The sequence below is a fragment of the Simochromis diagramma genome, unplaced genomic scaffold (genome assembly GCF_900408965.1).
Source record: "Simochromis diagramma unplaced genomic scaffold, fSimDia1.1 OVJJ01000061.1, whole genome shotgun sequence".
Lineage (NCBI taxonomy): Eukaryota > Metazoa > Chordata > Actinopteri > Cichliformes > Cichlidae > Simochromis > Simochromis diagramma.
In genome coordinates this window covers 240,466-261,829 of record NW_024386945.1, presented here as the reverse complement: position 1 = coordinate 261,829, position 21,364 = coordinate 240,466, and the positions used below count along the sequence as shown (strand labels likewise).

Sequence of the window (21,364 nt, the reverse complement as noted above, 5' to 3'; positions counted from 1 at the left end):
TTAAAGTCCTGTTTGTGGCACATTAGTATATGTGAGGGGGCAAACTCCTCAAGATGGGTGATGACCACGGCGGCCATTTAGAAGTCGGCCATCTTTGATACAACTTTTGTTTTTTCAATAGGAAGAGGGCCATGTGACACATCAAACTTATTGGTAATGTCACAAGAACAACAATGGTGTGCTTGGTTTCAATGTAACTTTATTCTTTCATGAGTTATTTACAAGATTCTGACCACTTATAAAATGTGTTCAATGTGCTGCCCATTGTGTTGGATTGTCAATGCAACCCTCTTCTCCCACTCTTCACTCACTGATAGCAACACCACAGGAGAAATGCCAGCACAGGCATCCAGTATCCGTAGTTTCAGATGCTGCACATCTCGTATCTTCACACCATAGACAATTGCCTTCAGATGACCCCAAAGATAAAAGTCTCAGGGGGTCAAATCGGGAGACCTTGGGGGCCATTGAACTGGCCCACGACAACCAATCCACTTTCCAGGAAACTGTTCATCTAGGAATGCTTGGACCTGGCACCCATAATGTGGTGGTGCACCATCTTGCTGGAAAAACTCAGGGAACGTGCCAGCTTCAGTGCATAAAGAGGGAAACATCATCATGTAGCAATTTCAAATATCCAGTGGCCTTGAGGTTTCCATTGATGAAGAATGGACCCACTATCGTTGTACCCCATATACCACACCAAACCATCACTTTTGTTTGTTAACTTCACCATTCACATAAAAGTTTGCCTCATCACTGAACAAAATCTTCTGCGTCCGCCGAAGGGATGTTCGACTAATGCCACTCTCCAGTGACATGCGGCGAGTGCTACACTGTGGGCTCTTGCTGAATGAAGCTAGGACAGCCACTGATGTTTCTTCATTAATGACAGTTTTCTTGTGTCCACATTTTGGCAACACTGAACCAGTTTCACGAAACTTAGCAAGCAGTTTGCTAACTGTAGCATGGGAGATGGGTGGTCTCGTAGGGTGTCTTGCATTGAAATCCGCTGCAATGACCCGGTTACTGCGTTCACCAGATATCAACACGATTTCAATCCGCTCCTCACGTGTTAACCTCTTCGACATGTCAGTGGCTGTGAACAAAGAGAAACTTTTAAATAACTCATGAAAGAATAAAGTTACGTTGAAACCAAGCACACCATTGCTTTTCTTGTGACATTACCAATAAGTTTGATGTGTCACATGGCCCTCTTCCTATTGAAAAAACAACAGTTGTATCCAAGATGGCTGACTTCTAAATGGCCACCATGGTTACTACCCATCTTGAGGAGTTTGCCCCCTCACATGTACTAATGTGCCACAAACAGGACTTTAATATCACCAACCATTCCCATTTTATTACGGTGTATGCATATAAATGGCCCACCCTGTACTTTAATGGACTTCACTCAGCACTTCTGCATGCCCTCAGGGAACACCCATGATGTTGACTAAGTCTACTTTTGCAGTTTGTCTTTCAGTTTGTTGAAGACGTGCGAAATGAACACAAGGAAGCAACACATCCTGCTGCTGGGGATACTACTCTGCTCGGGCTCGAACCAAGCAATAGAGCCTCTCAGTGTCTTACTTGGGACTGGGGTAGGGGTATTGTTCAAGTATTTCATTCCAAAAACAGAGCACCGCACTCGGCATGATAATGAAGGGATGGGCTTCAATGCAGCAGGTGGGTAGTGTTATAATGTAAGAGACTCGATATCAGTTGCCCTCTTTTTTTTTCTTATCTTTTCCTTCATTGTTTCATTTGTGACTTTGGTGTTCTTCTGTTTAAACATACCGTTTTAATGTTCTTATGTTTCTCCATCCCCCAAAGCAGGCTGGTAGACTGGCTCACACTGACACCAATACAGATCACTATCAGCGAGAGCTGCCTTAGAAATGAGTGGGGGGTTATGATAGAATGGTGTTCCTGCACTGGTGATGGTGGAGCAAGGCACAGAAACTTTAAGGTGTCGGGTTAAAGCTGACACCAACACCAACAATTGGCATGCGGAAGGATCACAAGGAGGACAAATCAGAATCAAGTTTAAACCACAGACTCTCTCCATCAATGGCCAATCACATGTATTGTCTGTCTTTAATATGCCCTTTAAGTTACAAATTGTACTTTGTGTGCACAGCTGTGCATCTCGAATTGTTTGATAATAAAATAGTGTGAACCACTAGATTGTCTCCCGACCTTCTTTCAGTAAAAAAGGACATTAATATTAATATTTTTACATCACTATGACTTATTACAGGACAACAAATGGTTGATCATTTATCGGTGTGTAATGTTTTTAAAACTGTAAACCAATAAATGTTATTTTTAAGAGTTTGCTAGAGTAACATTCAGGAAATTATTCGGGTACAGAGGAAACTGGCTGGCAGTCTTATTATGAAACTCAAGTGTGTAAAACTAAATCAGTTACCATTGCAAATGATACCCTTCTGCTAGAACAGCAGTGGACATCTAAATGTTCATTGCTACGCTGTTACAAACAAAAAAATGGTGAGCTAATGGTATTTCGGTGTTTGAAAATTTAAATTTCTACCAAAAAATTGTTCTGCTTTCAGTTTTAATTGGTACTTTAAGAGTCGATGAGTAAGTTCAGGCTGTGTTGAAGAATAAAGGTGGTCATACTAATTATCAACCTTCAAGGTCTTTCAAGGTACATTTTAACACTGCTTTCATGTGATTGGCTGATTAGATATTTGCAATAATAAGCAGTTTAACTGTGTACTTAGAAAAGTGTAGAATAAAGTGTAAAGTATAAAATGATGAATGAGTGTTCACACATGTTACAAAGACAATGGCCAACTATGGCCACAAGATGGCGCTACATTACAGGGTTAATGAAAACAGGGACTATTCGATACTATAAGTGACACAACACTGTTTGAGAGGACAGACTGCTTTCCTTTTGTATGTTTGAACTGATGTCTATTTTTAGATTTCACGATGAAACGCCCTGAAGTTACATGATGTTAACTCTTGGTCAGTTTGTTCTTTGGGCTAGTTTAAGGTGCAATACTTGCAAAATGAAACCAAGGAAGCAACATGTCCTGCTGCTGTGGATTCTACTTTCCTCCAACGTGATCAAGGAAACTGAGCCCTTCAGCAGTTTCAAATTCCCTAATTTCAAAGAGACATGGAATTCTTTTTGGGGCGAGAGCTGTGATTCATACTGGATTTCCTTCAACCAGACAGGTAACATACCCAGCAAACAGCTTGTGAAATCTAAACAGTAAAGGTCTAATTATTAATTTTTAACTTTACTTGGGAAGGTAACCAATTTTCATGATTTAAATTGAGTTTAAAAAAAAGACTGATGACAAGAATATAGTTTATAAATGACACAGATACAGCACCTTTACAGGTTGGATCTTGGTAGTGGGCTGAAGTCCACCCCCTAAATCAACTGGGGTGCATCTGCCTTGAAAACAAAAGTCCATATAACAAAATAATACAACACAAATATTTATTGTATTTCCAAATTATAAGTCCTTGTAGTTACTGAAAACTACTGTATATTAAATAATCTACATGAAAAAAATACAAAACAATATAAAAGATTAATACAGAAGCAAACGTGGTCACACAGTTTGGGTGATCCACTGTGTATTATTATCCATCCATCCATCCATTCGCTACCGCTGTATTATTATCATTATTATTATTCATACATTTGCCATGTAGAAAAGGGAGAACTGTGTAACCTCGAGTCTTTGTGATTCTACACAGTCTAGATATCAAAGTGTCTTTTGTCTCTTCAAACAAAACCCAAGAAGCTGCCGTGCTGGTTTAACCTGCTTTATTAGGGTGGGGCGCAAAAATCCTAGCTTGCTTGACTGCTTCTGAAATGCTTGTGATCTCTGCTTTACTAGAACTAGTATTCTAGTATGATTAAAAAAATAGCTCCATAGATATACAGTACAGATATTGATATTATTTCAATTGAGAATTATTATGTTATGTTTTTTAAATATAAATCTACTGGGCAAAGAGCTCAATGTAAAGCATCCAGAGTCTTCTACAAAGTCATGCTGTTGTAATTCACTAGCTGGGCCCACGTCTTCATTTTAGGATTTACAGCGTTTTAGTAGGTAAAGGTGAATGCTTGGACATGAATTGAGCTGCGGTGTGGGGAAGGCCTCGAAGGGGACTGGCGACGGCTCCCGGGCCTGGCAGATCCCCATGTATTAAATAGAAGTGAAGAAGTTAAAGAACTGAGAACAAGGAGGGAGGGTGGGGCACGTAAACGAGAATGAACAGTTTGTGGAACTGGGGGGAACCTATATAGATGGCAACCGGAAGGAGCGTGTTTGGAGGCGTGGTCCCAAACATCTGAAATTCAGATACATAATCTCCAATAGATGTAGTGTGTGATTTAACACAGTCTTCCTGAAGTATGCAAAGCTTTCCCTGCAGAAAAAGAAATGATAGCATATGTTACTCTAAAAATCGTTCCAGCTGTTCAAGCTGCCAGTTCCATAGGTACTAATGCACGAACATCCTATCAGCAAATGCAGGCTTTGAACTGAGTGCTGGTAAAAACAACCCCAAAAAACAAAAAAACAAAAAAACCCCAACAGATTTGATCAAATCTGACCACAGAACAGTTTTGCACTTTGCTTCAGTTTATTTTAAATTAGCTTTGCCCCAGATAAGATTGCTTCTGGATCATCCTTGATGTTTCTATGTTAGTTTAAATAAATCAACACCCCCGAGTCATACTATCAGAATCCTTGAAGCGCAGGCTGAGGAGGGTGTGTGGCAGCAGTCTTCCACTCTCAATTAACCAAAGACCCAGACAGAGTTTTGATTCATTTGAAGTCTGATGCTTAGCCTTGTCCACTCTAACTGGAAAACTCAAAAACCTGTTTTATTTGTTATTATCTATCGTCCACCTGGGCCTTACACAAAGTTTTTGTCTGATTTCTCAGGGCTTTTATTTAATCTGATTTAGTGGTCAGACTTTAATATATGTTTAGATGCTAACAATGACAGCCTCAGCATAGCATTTAATCTGTTATTAGACTAAATTAAATTTATTCTAAATGTAAAAGAGCCCCCCAGCACTTTAATCACACTCTAGATCTTGTTCTGACATATGGCATAGAAACGTAACATTTAACATTATTTCCTGAAATACCTCTTTTTTCTGATCATTTCCTAAAAACATTTACATTTTGGTTACACAGCACTGGGTAGTAGATTTCATTACAGTAGATATCTTTCTGAAAACACTGTAACTAAGTTTAAAAATATAATTCACCCACTGTTATCATCTTCAATGCCCTGTACCAACACAGTGGAGAGCAGCTACCTGAACGCAAATCCAACAGAGGTCGATTATACTGTTAATGATTTTACATCTTCACTGTGGATGACTGGATACTGTAGCTTCTCAGAAACAGAGAGCCTTAAATCAGAAGTATTTGATTTCCTGGTATAACTCTCAAAAACTCACCTTAACCTCCTAAGTCCCGAACTCTTCCACAGCATGCATTTTTAATTTCTCTTTGATATTTGGACTGATTGGGACCCGATGAATGTAAAAACAAAGAATTACCAGATTATTTTTAACCTAATTTTTGTTTCTAAGAAAATGAGAGCCACATATGAGGATATTCGTTTAAAATTTCAATTGAACAGTAGCATTATAATGTCCTCGTCAGTGGATATCAGGCCCTTGCAGAGCAAAATTGAGTATTTTGGTTTAAATAACCCAAAATGTGATGTCCACATATGTGGACGCCAGGTCCTAGGAGGTTAAAGCCTGAGAAGGAATGGCGTGCACTAATTTAGAAGATCATCTTTTAGTCTGGAAAAGTAGTTTACTGCTTTATAAAAAAGCCCTCTATAAAGCTAGATCATTTTACTATTCATCACTGATTGAAGAAAATAAGAACAACCCTACATTTCTCTTCAGCACTGTAGTCAGGCTGACAAAAAGACAGAGTTCTGTTGCTCTGTTTCTTTAACTTTAACTGTAATGACTTCATGACATGAACCACGACTGGCTGAAAAGACAGCAGTTGTTGAGCGTTGAAAAATTTTATGGAGATACTTGATCAGGCTAGGCACTAAAAAGCAGTATTTTCAAATTCAAATTCAAATTTTTATTTGTCACGTACACAGTCATACACAGTACGATATGCAGTGAAATGCTTGGACAACTGCTCGTGACCTAAAGAAAACAAAAAAGGAAAAGGCTATGAATAAGATAGGAAATAAATATGAAAAATTAAAAAGGGAAATAAATATGAAAATTTAAAAAGGGTAAATTTTACTAGGAAGGAATAAAATATAAATTAAGGTTAAAAAGGAAATAACTGTATAACACAAATTAGAATGAAGGGTAAATTTAACTGAGAAAGAATAAGATAAAATATATAAATTAAAGTTGAAAATAAAATAACATAACTGTACAACAAAATACACAATACACAATATAGAACTATATAAGAATGTATGAAGAAATATAAATAAATATATACACAATAACAGCAGCTGTACAAATATTAACTGGAAATGAAGAATATAGTGTCCAGTGTTGTGCAATCCACATTATGTCTTCTGCAGTGCAAATATGCTTAAAGTGATTTAAGTGATGAAGTGAAAACAATGTCCAGAATGTCCAGTGTGTGTGTAAGAACTGTATGTGTGGGTCAGTACTGTGTGGTGGTGTGATTGAGAGACCGTATCGCCTGCGGGAAGAAGCTCCTCCTCAGTCTCTCTGTGTTGGTCTTCAGGGAGCGGAATCGCTTTCCTGACCTCAACAGAGAGAACAGTCCATTGTTGGGATGGCTGAGGTCCCTCACGATCTTCCTGGCCTTGGTCCAGCACCGCCTGCTGTAGATTGAGTGCAGGTCAGGGAGCTCGGAGCGGATGGTGCGCTCAGCTGATCGCACAACCCTCTGTAGAGCTCGTCTGTCCTGCATGGTGCTGTTCCCGAACCAGGTTAAGATGTTTCCCGTCAGGATGCTCTCTATGGTGCAGGAGTAAAAGTTCCTGAGCACCTTGGAGGGCAGTTGGAAGTCTCTCAAGCGTCTGAGGTGGTAGAGACGCTGACGGGCCTTTTTCACCACGGTGTTGATGTGACAGGACCATGACAGGTCCTGCGTGATGTGAACTCCGAGGTATTTGAAGCTGTCCACTCTCTCCACTGGGCACTCGTTGATGACGGGGGTCTGGTAGTTCCTCTCCTGCTTAGTGCTGAAGTCCACTATCAGCTCCTTTGTCTTACTGACGTTTAGAAGGAGGTTGTTCCTCTGGCACCAGTTCTCCAGATTCCTAATCTCCTTCAGGTAGAGTGTCTCGTTGTTATCAGAGATCAGGCCCACCACGACGGTGTCGTCAGCAAACTTGATGATGGTGGTGGAGCTGGTAGTGGCCACACAGTCATATGTGTACAAAGAGTACAGCAGGGGGCTCAGAACGCACCCCTGGGGGGCTCCAGTGCTGAGAGTGGTGGAGGCTGAGACATGTCCGCCCATCCTTACTGCCTGTGGTCTGCCAGTTAGGAAGTTGGAGATCCACTGACACATAGATGAGCTGAGTCCCAGATGCTCCAGCTTGGTGGTGAGTGTGGAGGGAATTATGGTGTTAAATGCAGAGCTGTAGTCTATGAAGAGCATTTTAACATAATTCCCCCTTCTAGTGTCCAAGTGAGTGAGTGATGTGTGGAGGAGATGAGAGATGACATCGTCTGTGGAACGATTTGGACGGTAAGCGAACTGTAGTGGGTCCAGTGTGTCTGGTAGTGAAGAAATGATGAAGTCTCTGACCAGGCGTTCAAAGCACTTCATCACTACTGAGGTGAGGGCTACAGGGCGATAGTCATTGAGAGAAGCAGGGTGGGGTTTCTTCGGGACAGGAACAATGATGGACTCTTTGAAGCATGTGGGGATCACCGACTGAGATAAAGAGATGTTGAATATCTCAGTGAACACAGGAGCTAACTGGTATGCGCAGTCTCTGAGGATACGACCTGGGATGCCGTCTGGTCCTGCTGCTTTCCTGGTGTTCACTCTCTTGAAGGCTCTCCTTACTTCATGCTCGGAGATGACGAGCACGTTTCCGGTGCTGGCAGTATCTTCCTGTCTGCAGCCGTTAGCGCCGCTAACACTAGCATTGTTGGAGTCCTTAGCTGCAGCCTCGAAGCGAGCATAGAAAGTGTTCAGCTCGTCTGCCAGAGTCACGGCCGCGTTCGTCATACCGGTTGTTGGTGCTTTATAGTCCGTTATTGTCCTTAGTCCCCGCCACAGGCTCCTAGAGTCACTCTGTTGGAGTTGTGACTCTAGTTTCCTCCCGTAGCGCTGCTTCGCCTCTTTCACCGCCCTCCGCACGTCATATGACGCGGCTTTGTACGGATCCATGTCCCCCGTCGTGAGTCCCGTGTTGTAGGCAGCGGTGCGGGATCTCAGAGCGTCGCGGATGGTTTTATCCACCCACGGCTTCTGGTTGGGAAACGTTGTGATAGTCTTTGTCTCCACGGTATCATCCGCTAGTTTCCCGATGAATCCCACAACCGCTTCCGTAAACACGTTGACATCATCATCGGAGCTGTTTCTGAACATGCCCCAGTCTGCGTCATCGAGTGCGTCCTGTAACCTGGCCACCGATTGATCAGTCCAGCGCGCGACCTTCCTCTGAACCGGAACTTCCTGTTTCAGCCTTTGTTTGTATTTTGGCATGAGGAAGATGGCGGCGTGATCAGATTTGCCAAATGGGGGGCGGGGTTGTGCCTTGTAGCCGTCCTTGACCGTAGTGTAGCAGTGGTCCAGTGTCCTTTCACCTCTGGTGGGGCAGGTGATGTGTTGATAAAAGTTCGGCGCTGCGCGTTTGAGGTTGGCGCTATTAAAGTCCCCCGTCACAATAAGCGCAGCGTCCCGGTGTTGTGTCTGGTGCTGTGTGAGTGCCTCATGCAGCTCGCATAAGGCGGTGACCGTGTCCGCTTGTGGTGGAATATAAATATGGGCTCAAAATGTGGTCATAAATATTTTGTACTTGTAAAAAAGATTTGTATGTGTAAAAAAGATTTGTGCGTGCGTAAAAAAGATTTGTATGTGTAAAAAAGATTTGTATGTGTAAAAAAGATTTGTGCGTGCGTAAAAAAGATTTGTATGTGTAAAAAAGATTTGTGTGTGGACTTAGAAAAAAACCCCTGCAAGTTACAAGTACGGATTTTTGACCCTATTTTTCTTCCCTTCATCTGATTGGTCAATGTCATGTCAATCACAAATGTAACAATCCAATCAGAGAACAGATGGGTTTGGCTGTCGAGGGGCGCTTTTTTTGAACTGCAGGTCTTTGAAGGGAATAAATGCCCTTTTACATGCCAACCTAGCGTTTTCCTTCATCACCACGAAGGAAAACAGTCTGTGGTCGTCCGAGTTTGGTGATTTTTATGTCACAGGTCTACGTGTTTAATACAGGGACTTCCACAGCATTTTCAACAGCGCTGCGGACCGCGGGGTGGGGGCGGGCAGTGTTTTGGAAATGACAGTCTTCATTACAAAGCTTTCTTCGTTATGAATTAGCATACATGTTTTTATTGAACATTTGAAGAACTAGCAAAAAAAACCAAACTCTTGTAGAGGACATAAAGTCAGAGATAGAAAAGACAAGGAGCAGGTGCATCTAGTACAGGTAGAGCTGCTGCAAAAACCCACAGAGCCCAGCAGCCAGCGTAACAAATTCTGGATCCTTTGCTTTTAGTTAGCAGTTAGCATTAGCAGCGTATCCTGCATCCGATGTGAAAGAACTTTTATGCTGCGCACTGTGACTCACAGCAATGGTCCTGGGTCAGCCCTGACTTTGTGTTAAACTAATCCTAAAGTAATAATGTTATTTCTAACCACTGATATACCACAACTTTTTCCTTTCAACAGCTACTGAAAGTTAGGGGACCTAGCTGCTATCGGATATTTATATAGTGATCCTCCAGCTTCAAACGGTATCACCCTTCAAGGACCTGCAGTTCAAAAAAGCGCCCCTCCGACAGCCAAACCCATCTGTTCTCTGATTGGATTGTTACATTTGTGATTGACATGACATTGACCAATCAGATGAAGGGAAGAAAAATAGGGTCAAAAATCCGTACTTGTAACTTGCAGGGGTTTTTTTTCTAAGTCCACACACAAATCTTTTTTACGCACACACAAATCTTTTTTACACATACAAATCTTTTTTACGCACACACAAATCTTTTTTACGCACACACAAATCTTTTTTACACATACAAATCTTTTTTACAAGTACAAAATATTTATGACCACATTTTGAGCCCATATATAAACGGCACTTATAATGACCGATGTAAATTCCCGAGGTAGATAAAAAGGACGACACATGATGGACAGTAGTTCCAGATTTGGTGTGCAGGAGCGTGTGAGAGGAACAACGTTCGCACTGTTGCACCAGTTGTTGTTCACCATTAAACACACGCCGCCTCCCCTTGACTTCCCCGAGTCCCGTGTCCTGTCCATGCGGTGAACCGAGAAGAACTCGGCCGGCTGGATGGCGTGGTCCGGCACCGCTGGGTTCAGCCATGTCTCGATGAAGCAGAGGAGATTGCAGTCCCGAATGTCTCTCTGGAACTTTACCCTGGCCCTGAGGTCGTCAAGCTTGTTCTCCAGTGACTGGACGTTGGCGAGCAGGATGCTAGGCAGAGGTGTGCGGTGTGCACGAGCTCTCAGCTTGTTCCTGACGCCGGCTCGCTTTATTAGTAGCAGGCTTCTGTTTTGAGTCCATATTGAGATCCTGGCATTTTTGAGATGGCAGTTTTGTATATGATACTTAATAAAAGTTAGCACTGTAGACAACTCCACTAAACTACACATGTACACAAGTTTTATGATGGTTTCTCATAGCAACAGTCATTGCTGTAGGAGTGAAGATCTACACATTTTTGTCGGCCTGCAGCCTGCCCACCCCTTTGGAAAGTAGACAGGGCTCTTGTGCAGTCTATGCAATTTCTCCATTCGCTGAACAAAAAATTTATTTTGTCTCAATTTTTGCGTGGGGAGATCTGCTAAGTCCACCCTTGCTCAAATAGCTTTTCTTTTAAACCTCCTCTCACGTCAGTCACATTTTCAGTCACTAATCCTGCTGACTTTCTGCTATGTATTCTCAAGGTCTGAAGGCTGACTTGACATGTCAGGTTACCACAGGAAGTAGAATTTTACTGGATTAGTGTAATTTCAGTCACTTTTTAGCAACTGATCTTTGTGACTTTCTGTACTCTTCCACTCTATAGGTCTGAAGGCTGACCTGAGAAACAAACTCTTTGGACAACACATTGCTTCAAATATCATTTTTAAATCTGTGACGGGATTTATGAAAGATGATAACCCGAAGAAGCCTCTGGTGCTCTCTCTGCACGGACCAACTGGCACAGGGAAGAACTTTGTTAGCCAGCTGATTGCAGACAATGTTTACAAGAAGGGATATCACAGCAAGTTTGTTCACGTGCTCTCAGCTACACATCACTTCCCCCATCGAAGTGAAATTGTTACCTATAAAGTACGGAGTATCATGTGTTTCAAGTGAAACTCAGTTTATTTGTTCTAATTGGTTTGTCTGTTCTGCTTGTATTAATTCTATTTGCTGCTCTCTCCTCAGTCTCAGTTACAGGAGTGGATCAAAAACAACGTTACAAACTGTGAACGCTCAATGTTCATATTTGATGAGATGGACAAAATTCCTCCTGGTGTGATTGACAGCATAAAGCCATATCTGGACTATGGAAAAGTGGGAGGAGTTTTTTTTCAAAGATCGATCATCATCTTTCTCAGGTAAAAATCTGGAAGCCTTTCCAGAGGGTAAGTTTAATGCTTCCACTTTGTTAGGGACTGGTAAAATAACTTAATTTGTTACAATATATGTCAGGTCGGGTATCAGATGCCACCTCTCTAGGGACATCTCAGGCCATCCAAGGTATGGAGGCCTATCTCCCCCCACCACTCCCCCTGCCAGTGGCAGACGCTCTCAGACATCGGTGTGTTGGTGGTTCTTTGTGTTCGGGGATGGGCGTCCAGGTATGCACCGGCTCACTCCTGGTGGCTGCTTGTCGGGGCCTGGAGCCTGGGGCTCGCTCGGGCCACTTCGGGGGTGGGGTGCCCTCGGCCTCTCGGCCTGGGGCTCGGTCACTCTGGCACAGCTGGCTGCCGGCGGAGCTCACGGGCGCGTCACTGCAACCCCCTCTGGCTTCTGCTCCACGGCTGCTGAGTGACCCCTCATCTGGGGCTCTCCTCAGCTCTTTCTGGGATAGTGGCGGCTGCCCCTCCATTGGTCTTCCTTGGTCTCTTGTGCTCTGAGGGCCTCTGGATGTCTGGAGCCTGGATCTCCCCCATACCAGCTTCATGCCCAGGAGGATGGGGCTATGCCCCCCCCCCCCACACCCTCTACCAGATCATTACATGAAGGAACCTTTTAAATACAAGCGCGCTCATGCTCACAGGTGTACACACGGGTGCTCACACACACAAATTTGTTGTTTATTATATTGCTCTTTTTTTGCTTGTTTTCTCTTTTTTCTTTCTCAACAGGTGATTGATTTATGTATTTTTTGTCAGTTTGTTTTGTTGGTTTTTGTTTTTTGCCCTTTATCACCGTTCCTCTTCCCCGCTATTTTTCTTTCCCTCTTTCTTTCCCTTTTCTTTTCCCCAGTCAAGTCTGTCCTGTGTTCAGCAAGTGAAAATAAAATAATATAATCAATTAAATCAAAGGTGAATCAAATAGACCAATACGGCAAGGCTGGGATGGTCCATTTGGTGAGAAAGAAAAAACAAAAAAGTCAAAGTGACACATAGAGGGTTTAAGATGGGAGACTATTTCGGGCAGAGTGCTCACTGAAAAAGGCTCAAAGTGATCAAACACAACTGAGGAAATCAGGGGAACAAAGGGATCATAACCTGGAGGAGAGATATGAGACCTGATAGTATCAACCTTATCGACAGAAAAACATAAAAATGTTTTCACAGGTGGCTGGAGACCCTGGTAGATGTGAGGTGGGTTGAGGGTTGATAACAGAATTAATGGTGTTGAATAAGACACGGGGCCTGTAGCTGTGGTTAGAGATTATATCTGATAAATACTTTTCGAATAGCATCCTGATAAAGAAATAGGGCTTCCCTTAACAAATCAAAGGAAATCTGGAGTTTATCTTTTTCCATTTTCTTTCCGCTTTTCTGCACGTCCTTCTGACAGCCCGAGTGACATAGTTTAACCAAGGATCATTTTAGACCTATTAAACTTGTTTTATTTAAAAGGAGCAACAATATCAAGAACATTTGAACAAGTGGTATTGAACAAAGTGAGCAAATGATCAGCATGCGGTTTAAGGGAACAATTGTCCAAGGAAGGGACACCAATATTCTGATAAACAGCCGAGAAATGTCCAGCAGTAGCAGGAGTTATGATGCAGAATTCATGCGCAGGTAAAAGAGGTTTAACTGGAGGACATGGCACCGAAAAAGTGATAACTAACAAACTAACTAAGATGCTATCTTAGCATCTACTATCTATAAAATATATTATAGTTATATATAGTTATATTTGTTAGCACCTATTATAAAATACAATATATTTGAAAACGGACCAGTTGCTCATTCACATTATGACACTTCTTATGTTTTTACTATTTCTTTTTTCTTTCTCACAGCAATACAGGAGCAGATCAAATTACAAAAACAGCTGTAGATTTCTGGAAAAATGGAAAAGATCGAGAAGAGATGATGCTCAAAGATTTTGAAAGTTCCATTTCTCCTATAGTTTTCAACAGTGATCAAAGTGAGTGTATCCTTATGTCTTTATCATTCACCACTTACGATGATCATCTTTCTTACTGAAAATCTCTCTTTGTAGGCGGTTTTTCAAAGTCAACTTTGATTGACAGTTGTCTGCTTGATGTTTTCATCCCATTCCTGCCTCTGGAGTACAAACATGTTGTACAGTGTGCGATGGCTGCGATGAGAGACAAAGGTCTTCGGCCAGATGAGAATGTGGCAGACCAGGTGGCCAGAAATTTAGTCTATCACCCCAAACTGGAGCAAGTATTTGCCGTGAGTGGCTGCAAGACAGTAGTAAATAGGGTGCACTTATACAGATGAAGACTGATTCTACTCTGATTTCTACTGTATGTACGATTTTATTAACTCTAAACTAGACAACTCAAAAGTCAGCAAAGCATGTTACAGAAAACAAGATTTTCAAATAAAAATATGATGCCATTTTCTGTCTCATATTACATATATAAAGTTTTCCAAAATGTGTTGCAGGAATTTTTTATGCATACAAGAATGTTTTGATTCCACTTGACAGGATTTTTGGCGTACACGCAAAAGAAAATCATCATGATTATAAGAAACATAGTATATCTTATATTTTTTTAAATTGGGCTTTAATTTACTCAAGCACAAAAACACATATTTGCTTATATAAAAAGAGAAAAAAATAACATCTAAAATCATTGATTAGAAAGAAGTGAACAGAGTGAAGGCGCTTCAGCCTTTTATAACCGCAGGTGCACACAATCAGCCACTCGTTGCCTCTTGGATTACCATGGGATCCCCAGGCAGCCAATCATCTGCGTGGGCTGTCACACTTCAATCTGCACAGGAGAGGGAGGCACAGGACTCCAATTAACCAATTGTCAACGAGTCCTTGCACTCTTGGATTTGCTTGAAGCAAAAGGGGGGTCTCACTCCCTCCGAGGCCCAGGGCTGTGACATCATGTTGTTGTAATGATTTGTCTTTAAGTTTACTTAAGCTTCCCTTGTATACTTTGTTTCTTGTTTCTCTGCCATGTTTACTTTCTGTTTTAAGTTGACAGTCTTTGTCTTTTGTGCCTTGTTTTTATTTTACTTTCTCAAATCTCATTATCTGATCTTGTTCAGCTGTGTGTAATTCTCAATGTCATGGTCCTGGGTGTGACCCAGTGTTTTGTGTTTAATTATTATTTCTTCATTATTTGTTATTCATGGTTTTAGTTGTTTTGAGGTTATATTGTGTTGCTCTAGCTTATAGTTTCAGTCAGTGTGCCTTCCCTGTGAACATGTTATATCTACTCTGTGCTTTTTTCCCGCCCCACGGTTCAATCCTCTGCCTCAGTGTAGAGTCCGCTTCTCTGTTTTATACTTCCTCTTTTATTTTGACAGTCTGTTTTTAGTCATTGGATTCTGCGTTGCTTTTTTTTTGTCTTATTAAGTCTGATTACTCCCAGCTGTTTTCTCCTCCTGTGTCTCATTCCCTTGTTATCCCACTGTTTATATAAGCCCTGGGTTTTCCCTTATTCTTTGTTGTGTTGTACCCTCATTATGCCAAGTTGACAGATTCTGGTTTGTTTTCTTGTTGAAGTTTCCTGTTTCCTGTTTCTAGTTTAGTTTTGCATTTGATGTTAGTTTTTTCCAGCAATAAAAGCTGTCGTTTTGATTTTAATCCTCCGTCTTGAGTCCTGCTCCTTCGTCCTGCCTGCCACACAGCCTGCCACTTTAGTTATTGTCAGTCTTTCCTTATTGCCTGTGTGTATATAAATTAATTGTCTCCCCTTTCTCCTTAGTCAGATCATCTGTGTCTTTGGCCTGAATTTCAACCCTGTGTACTGTTCTCCTTATTCTGTAGTTTGCATATTTTGCCTATTCATGTTTGCTTCTGGAGCTCAGGAAGATTTTGGAGTCTTTTCTGAGTTTTCTTTGTGGATTTTTATGGACTTCAGTTTTTCACCTAAATAAAGACTGGTTTGTTTATTAGGTTATACACCTTGGGAGGTCCTTTTTGGCACAATTATAACATTTATAAGCAAACTGAACAAACACTATATCACATATAAACAGTCTTTTGTGGATTCAAGATGTTTTTCTGATCTTAATGTTCTTTTTCTTTTAGCTGCTCCCTTTAAGAGCATCACTCGAGTCATAAGAGATGCGTTTGACGACAAGCGCACACATACAAGTAGAGTTGTGGCGAGTCGAATAGGTACTAATGGAAAAGGGGCTTTAGTGCCAACTGTGCATTGTTTAAGTGCCACAGCCTTCATGAGTATTGTTGCTAAACATGTACAACACCTTATGACCACACGGCAGGTGCTTCCAGCATGGGACAAGTGGCCCCAACCTGGTAAAAGCAAGATGTTCCTAATAAATTGTTTGGTGAGTGATTAGATCGTTTTAGTTGCATTAGTTCTGATGGTGAGAAGGTGAAACAAAGGTTCAGAGGTTACAGTAGATTTTATTATGACTGCTGCAGGTTTCATCCACTGGGGGGGTGAAGTCTGCACATCTAGAGACTGGAGAGCACTTCCTGCATGTGGAAAACTGACAACACAGTGTAAAGTATTAGTTCTACATTCATATACTCGGTGATCCAGCCTCTGAATTTAGACATAAACAGAGATGATTCACCTCCAGGTTTCTGCTTGTGTTGTTCTTTGTGTCTGACTGCGTCCTGGTGGTCAAACCTGTGGAGCACAAATACAAAAGCTTTTTGTTTCTTTTCTTTTTCTGTTTTGTTAAAATATTATTAATATTGAGCTAGAGGGACACTCACCGTCAGTCTCCCTTATTCTGATCCATTTGTAGAAGAGCAACACAACAGCAGCAAACAGCACAGTGACACATGTGACCAGAGGCAGGACATGAGCTGAGCAGGTAAGAAGAGACAGAGGAGTAAAAGAAAACATCAGAAAAATTAAATGACTAATAATTAAATCATTATTTAAGTGAATACTTTACCCACTTAAATACCTTTTGATGTAGAATATATAGACAGTATATAAAGTTTATTTATGCTACTTCCAACCACGTCTGCCTTCAAAAATGTACTTTTAACAGCTTAAAAGTGAAGAATTTGCATTTTGTGTATATAGTCATGAATCTGTATATACAAGAGCAGTCAGATGACAAATATTTTCAAGGACAAGGAAAATACAGGGAGTTCTTTTTGTGGTTTGTTCTCAACATGCTTATTTGTGCTTTCTCAGCTCCCAAGTCCAAGGCATCAACTTTATTTCACTCAGACCAGACAATAAAAACACTCCAGAGAGTCACAAGTCAAGCTTTCTGACTGACTCCTAAAATAAGGTTTTAAAAACTTGAAGTAGTCTTTACATTTTGTTATAAATAACAAAATATTCTGTAGATATGAGAGAGGCAGCTGCGCACACTCGTACCTTTGAAACTAAGAGCCTGAGCTGTTTCGTCAGTCTGCTGCTGTTCAAGCTGCCTCAGTGTCTCAGGGAAAGTCTTCAAGGCTGTGAATAACAAAATAAACCAGTTAATTAATGTAGCTGCATGATGCATGCAATACTTTATGACCAACAACTAAGTTTATTGATTTAAATGTAATAATATGACATTTAAAAGATCAGCAGCTGTCTGTAATCTATAAAAAAAATGAAATGAGGGTTTTGGCAACATCGACTGTCGCCACCAATTACTGTATTTTTAGACCAGAGTATTTTTTATACATGTTACCCGGGAACACAATAAGCTAACATTTGCAGAAATCTTGATAATAAAACGTAGAACCATTGATTTCTTAAACCATTACTTGGTTTAAGGCATGACTTAAGAATTAAGTGGGATTGTTCAATGTCCATGTGAGGTCATTTTTCTTATTTGTGACCTTCATGTGTGAAACAAAGGCTCACATCAGACTTTAACAGTAAAACGTTTTTTTTTTTTTGTTTAGTTTTTTTTAACCTCATGTTAAAATTGTAAAGTTTTAATATTATCAATACTGGCTCAATATCGGATTGTAAAGTAAAACATGTCTTGACTGTTCTTGCAGGTAAATCTGCAGGTGCGGCACTTGTATTACACAAAACAGATGAAACGAAATGGTGAAAACTTTATGGCTGATCCATAAAAATGCAATGCATTGTGAGGATTATGACTGAGGATTTTGATTTGTCCTTATTTATAAATGACGAAGAAACTCACCTTCTATAACTCTGACTTCAAACTCCTGATATGAGTCTGGTAAGAGAGGCCGTTCCAAACCACACGAGTATCGTCCAGAGTCGGACTTTGTGAGCTCTGTGAAGCTCACATACAGAACTGTAGACGATACTGGAAAGGATCCCTCTTCATACTGGATGCTATATCGGCCCCTTTGAGCTGTGTCGCCTTCAGTTTCAATGAGAACGTCTCCTTCTTCGCATTTATCCTTACAGAGAAACTTTTTTCTTCCAGATAAGGAGAAGGAGCACTCCACTGTGATACTGCCTCCTTCTGTGTGGTTGATTGTTTTTGCACTGATGAGCCCACTGCTACACAGCGCTGTGGAAAACATACATAATGATAGTGATTACTGTTTTCTGTTAAAACGTTAATTGTTGAACAGAATCCAGCATCAGGCTGAGAACGTTCAGCATATCTCTGATTCTGTTTAATTCATCTAGTTTATTACCGACAATCAAGATTTACGTCTGCATTTGTCTCTCTTTCATATAATTAACTCTATATTTGTTAAATCTTACAGTGTGGAAATTTTACTCTGGGTTAAAAGGTCCAGTCAGTTAACTGCTAAGTTAAAATTTTAAAACTTTTTTTCTTTTTAAGCTTATGTCATGCTCATTAAAAATGTTTCCCTTTTTTCTTTGCACAAGGTTTTACTACTTTGTCAAATTTTAATTTTTGGCTGAAAATTGTCAAAATAATGTTTATAAATAAAAACATAAATTAAATAGCACTATGACAGAAAATAAAAGGAAATAAGTATTAATCATTATTAATTATTATTAAGTATTTGCGTGGTTTCCTTTCTTTTAGCATTGGGCCAGTTAGGTTTAGATAGTTTTTTTTTTTTTTTACACTCCTTTTAGTTCTTACTAAATTAGATTTACAAAAATATATTGAAACAGATGCATATGATTAATACTGGAACACTGAAATGCACAATAAAGTAAAGCGCCTGAGTGAACCTATAGCTGCTTTAAACCGCTTGAATCAATATGATGAGAAGGACAATGAGTTCTCACCTGAGAAGAAGAAGGACCAGTAGAAGAGGAGACAGTGGATGTTCATTCTGAAGTTAATTCAGTAGGAGAATAAACTGCAGGAGATCACTTCACTGCTCCTAGTCTCTAAATATCTGAACAGTCGGGAAGCTGAAGCTACACACTTCAGTGTCTCGCTTCCTCATTTTGCTTTGAACTTTTCTTCCACACCCACCATTTAATTGTGTTAGGAATCAGTCAGTCCTATCGACCTGCAGCTGGTTCAGAATTCACCAGTAATACTTTCCCAGTAAAGGCCTATCTTCACTGGTTACCAGTAAAATATAGGATTTAAAGATTGTTTTCTTTGTTTTGAAAACACAAAGGTTACCCTCCCCGCTAACGCTGCAGAAAATAAAATCTTAAAAACAAAAACACTTTAACTGAACCCCCGCTGAGGTTCACCTGGAGTGAACTTTCACGCCACATCTTCCTTCCTACAATAACTTTTTCAACCTGAGTATTTTTTACCCATGGGATGTTGACTGTCTGAAATTTAATGGTCACAGTATGTCTGACCACATTGTTTAATTATTTACAGTTTATGTATTTCATGTACATCAGTGGCCATTTTTGATGAAGGCAGCAGAAGGAAAATGCTGGAAAATGTGCCCAATACAACACGAAGTGGATATATTTTGTAAGTCATATCCTCTGTTTACGTGATAATGTCTCTAAAATACACATATTTACTCTACAAAGAGTAAATATATGAACATCAAAGTTAGTTACATTTGATAAGCTACTCCTGAAAACTCTGCAGCATAATTTCAAAGAGATTAAAAATAGACACCAGGTGCCTCTCTGACAAGTAGTTGCTTCCTTATTGTGGTGGAGACAGATGTAAGAAAAAATAGATCATCTACATCTCCTGTCAGAAGTGATCAGTATTCTGTGGAGTCAGATTGAGGCTGGATAGCATATTGTGTTTATATATATATATATATATTGAGATATAACCTGAGATAACCTGAGTTCCTCCTTAGGGCCGTAAAAATTACAGCAATGCAGATTTCTTATAATAATAGTAATGAAAGTGGAAGTCATCATGAAAAAGAATGGAAATAAATGGAAGTTCTTGACATGTATCTAGCAGACATTCATGTGACATTACCAATAAATTACATTCACAGGGCCGCATTTAAGGGGATCAGATATCATTTAAACATTGAAATTTAACTTCACGCTCATTGACTTGAGACATTCCTTGCCTAGCAATAAACCAGTAAAGGCTAATGTTGATTTTATGTTTTTTCTCTTTATTTCATTATGCAGACACGAAAAAAAGTAAAACTCTCCTAATTGTTCGTACTGTTTAAGCTTTATTGTCACATGCAGCAAAAATACCACGAGAAACTACTACATCTTTACTGAATACTCCATAACTAACCAGGTAACACTTACTTTTAACTGAATAAAAGATTTACCAAAGTAAATCCACACCTTTTGCCTTTCTTCTTCTTTTCTAACTAAATTTATAAACGATGTGAGGAAAAGGAAAAGACACATTCCACTCGAAAGAAACCCCCCCGAACATCAAATTCAAATTCAAATTTTATTTGTCACGTACACAGTCATACACAGTACGATATGTAGTGAAATGCTTGGACAACTGCTCGTGACCTAAAGAAAACAAAAAAAGGAAAGGCTATGAATAAGATAGGAAATAAATATGAAAAATTAAAAAGAAAAATTAAAAAGGGTAAATTTAACTAGGAAGGAATAAAATATAAATTAAGGTTAAAAATGAAATAACTGTACAACACAAATTAGAATGAAGGGTAAATTTAACTGGGAAGAATAAGATAAAATATATAAATTAAAGTTGAAAATAAAATAACTGTACAACAAAATACACAATATAGAACTATATAAGAATGTATGAGGAAATCTAAATATAAATAAATATATACACAATAATAATAACAGCAGCTGTACAAGTATTAACCGGAAATGAAGAATATAGTGACCAGTGTTGTGCAAAAACAAAGTCCAGAAAGTCCAGTGTGTGTAAGAACTGTATGTGTGGGTCAGTACTGTGTGGTGGTGTGATTGAGAGACCGTATCGCCTGCGGGAAGAAGCTCCTCCTCAGTCTCTCTGTGTTGGTCTTCAGGGAGCGGAATCGCTTTCCTGACCTCAACAGAGAGAACAGTCTGTTGTTGGGATGGCTGAGGTCCTTCACGATCTTCCTGGCCTTGGTCCAGCACCGCCTGCTGTAGATTGAGTGCAGGTCAGGGAGCTCGGAGCGGATGGTGCGCTCAGCTGACCGCACAACCCTCTGTAGAGCTCGTCTGTCCTGCATGGTGCTGTTCCCGAACCAGGTTAAGATGTTTCCCGCCAGGATGCTCTCTATG

The 21,364-nt window shown here is 40.3% G+C and overlaps 2 protein-coding genes across 2 annotated transcripts in view; one reads left to right on the top strand and one right to left on the bottom strand.

Annotated features, from left to right (window-relative positions):
- The window catches only part of LOC120737357 (torsin-1A-like), a 44,010-nt gene extending 29,767 nt beyond the window's left edge, over positions 1-14,243 (top strand). The window contains exons 3-6 of the mRNA XM_040037999.1: positions 11,270-11,535; positions 11,635-11,807; positions 13,676-13,803; positions 13,879-14,243. Coding sequence (XP_039893933.1) covers positions 11,270-11,535; positions 11,635-11,807; positions 13,676-13,803; positions 13,879-14,123 — 812 coding nt within the window. The 3' untranslated portion in view covers positions 14,124-14,243. The remainder of the gene's footprint in view (positions 1-11,269; positions 11,536-11,634; positions 11,808-13,675; positions 13,804-13,878) is intronic.
- Positions 14,244-15,189: 946 nt separating this feature from the next.
- On the bottom strand, positions 15,190-19,087 carry LOC120737407. Its single transcript, XM_040038080.1, has 6 exons — positions 18,992-19,087; positions 17,952-18,290; positions 17,180-17,260; positions 16,558-16,650; positions 16,413-16,468; positions 15,190-16,325 (listed from the first exon to the last, which is right to left on the bottom strand). The coding sequence occupies exons 1-6, from the start codon at positions 19,035-19,037 to the stop codon at positions 16,221-16,223; spliced, it is 720 nt and encodes a 239-aa protein (XP_039894014.1). The 5' UTR covers positions 19,038-19,087; the 3' UTR covers positions 15,190-16,220.
- Positions 19,088-21,364: the final 2,277 nt, after the last annotated feature.

Bases quoted from the DNA above. Each gene is read 5' to 3' on its own strand.
- LOC120737407 (XM_040038080.1), bottom strand. From the start codon at position 19,037: ATGAACATCCACTGTCTCCTCTTCTACTGGTCCTTCTTCTTCTCAG. The intron at 17,261-17,951 runs GTGAGTTTCTTC...TGTTATTCACAG, and splicing joins TGAAGTCAGAGTTATAGAAG to CCTTGAAGACTTTCCCTGAG. The intron at 16,469-16,557 runs GTGAGTGTCCCT...TGTGCTCCACAG, and splicing joins CAGAATAAGGGAGACTGACG to GTTTGACCACCAGGACGCAG.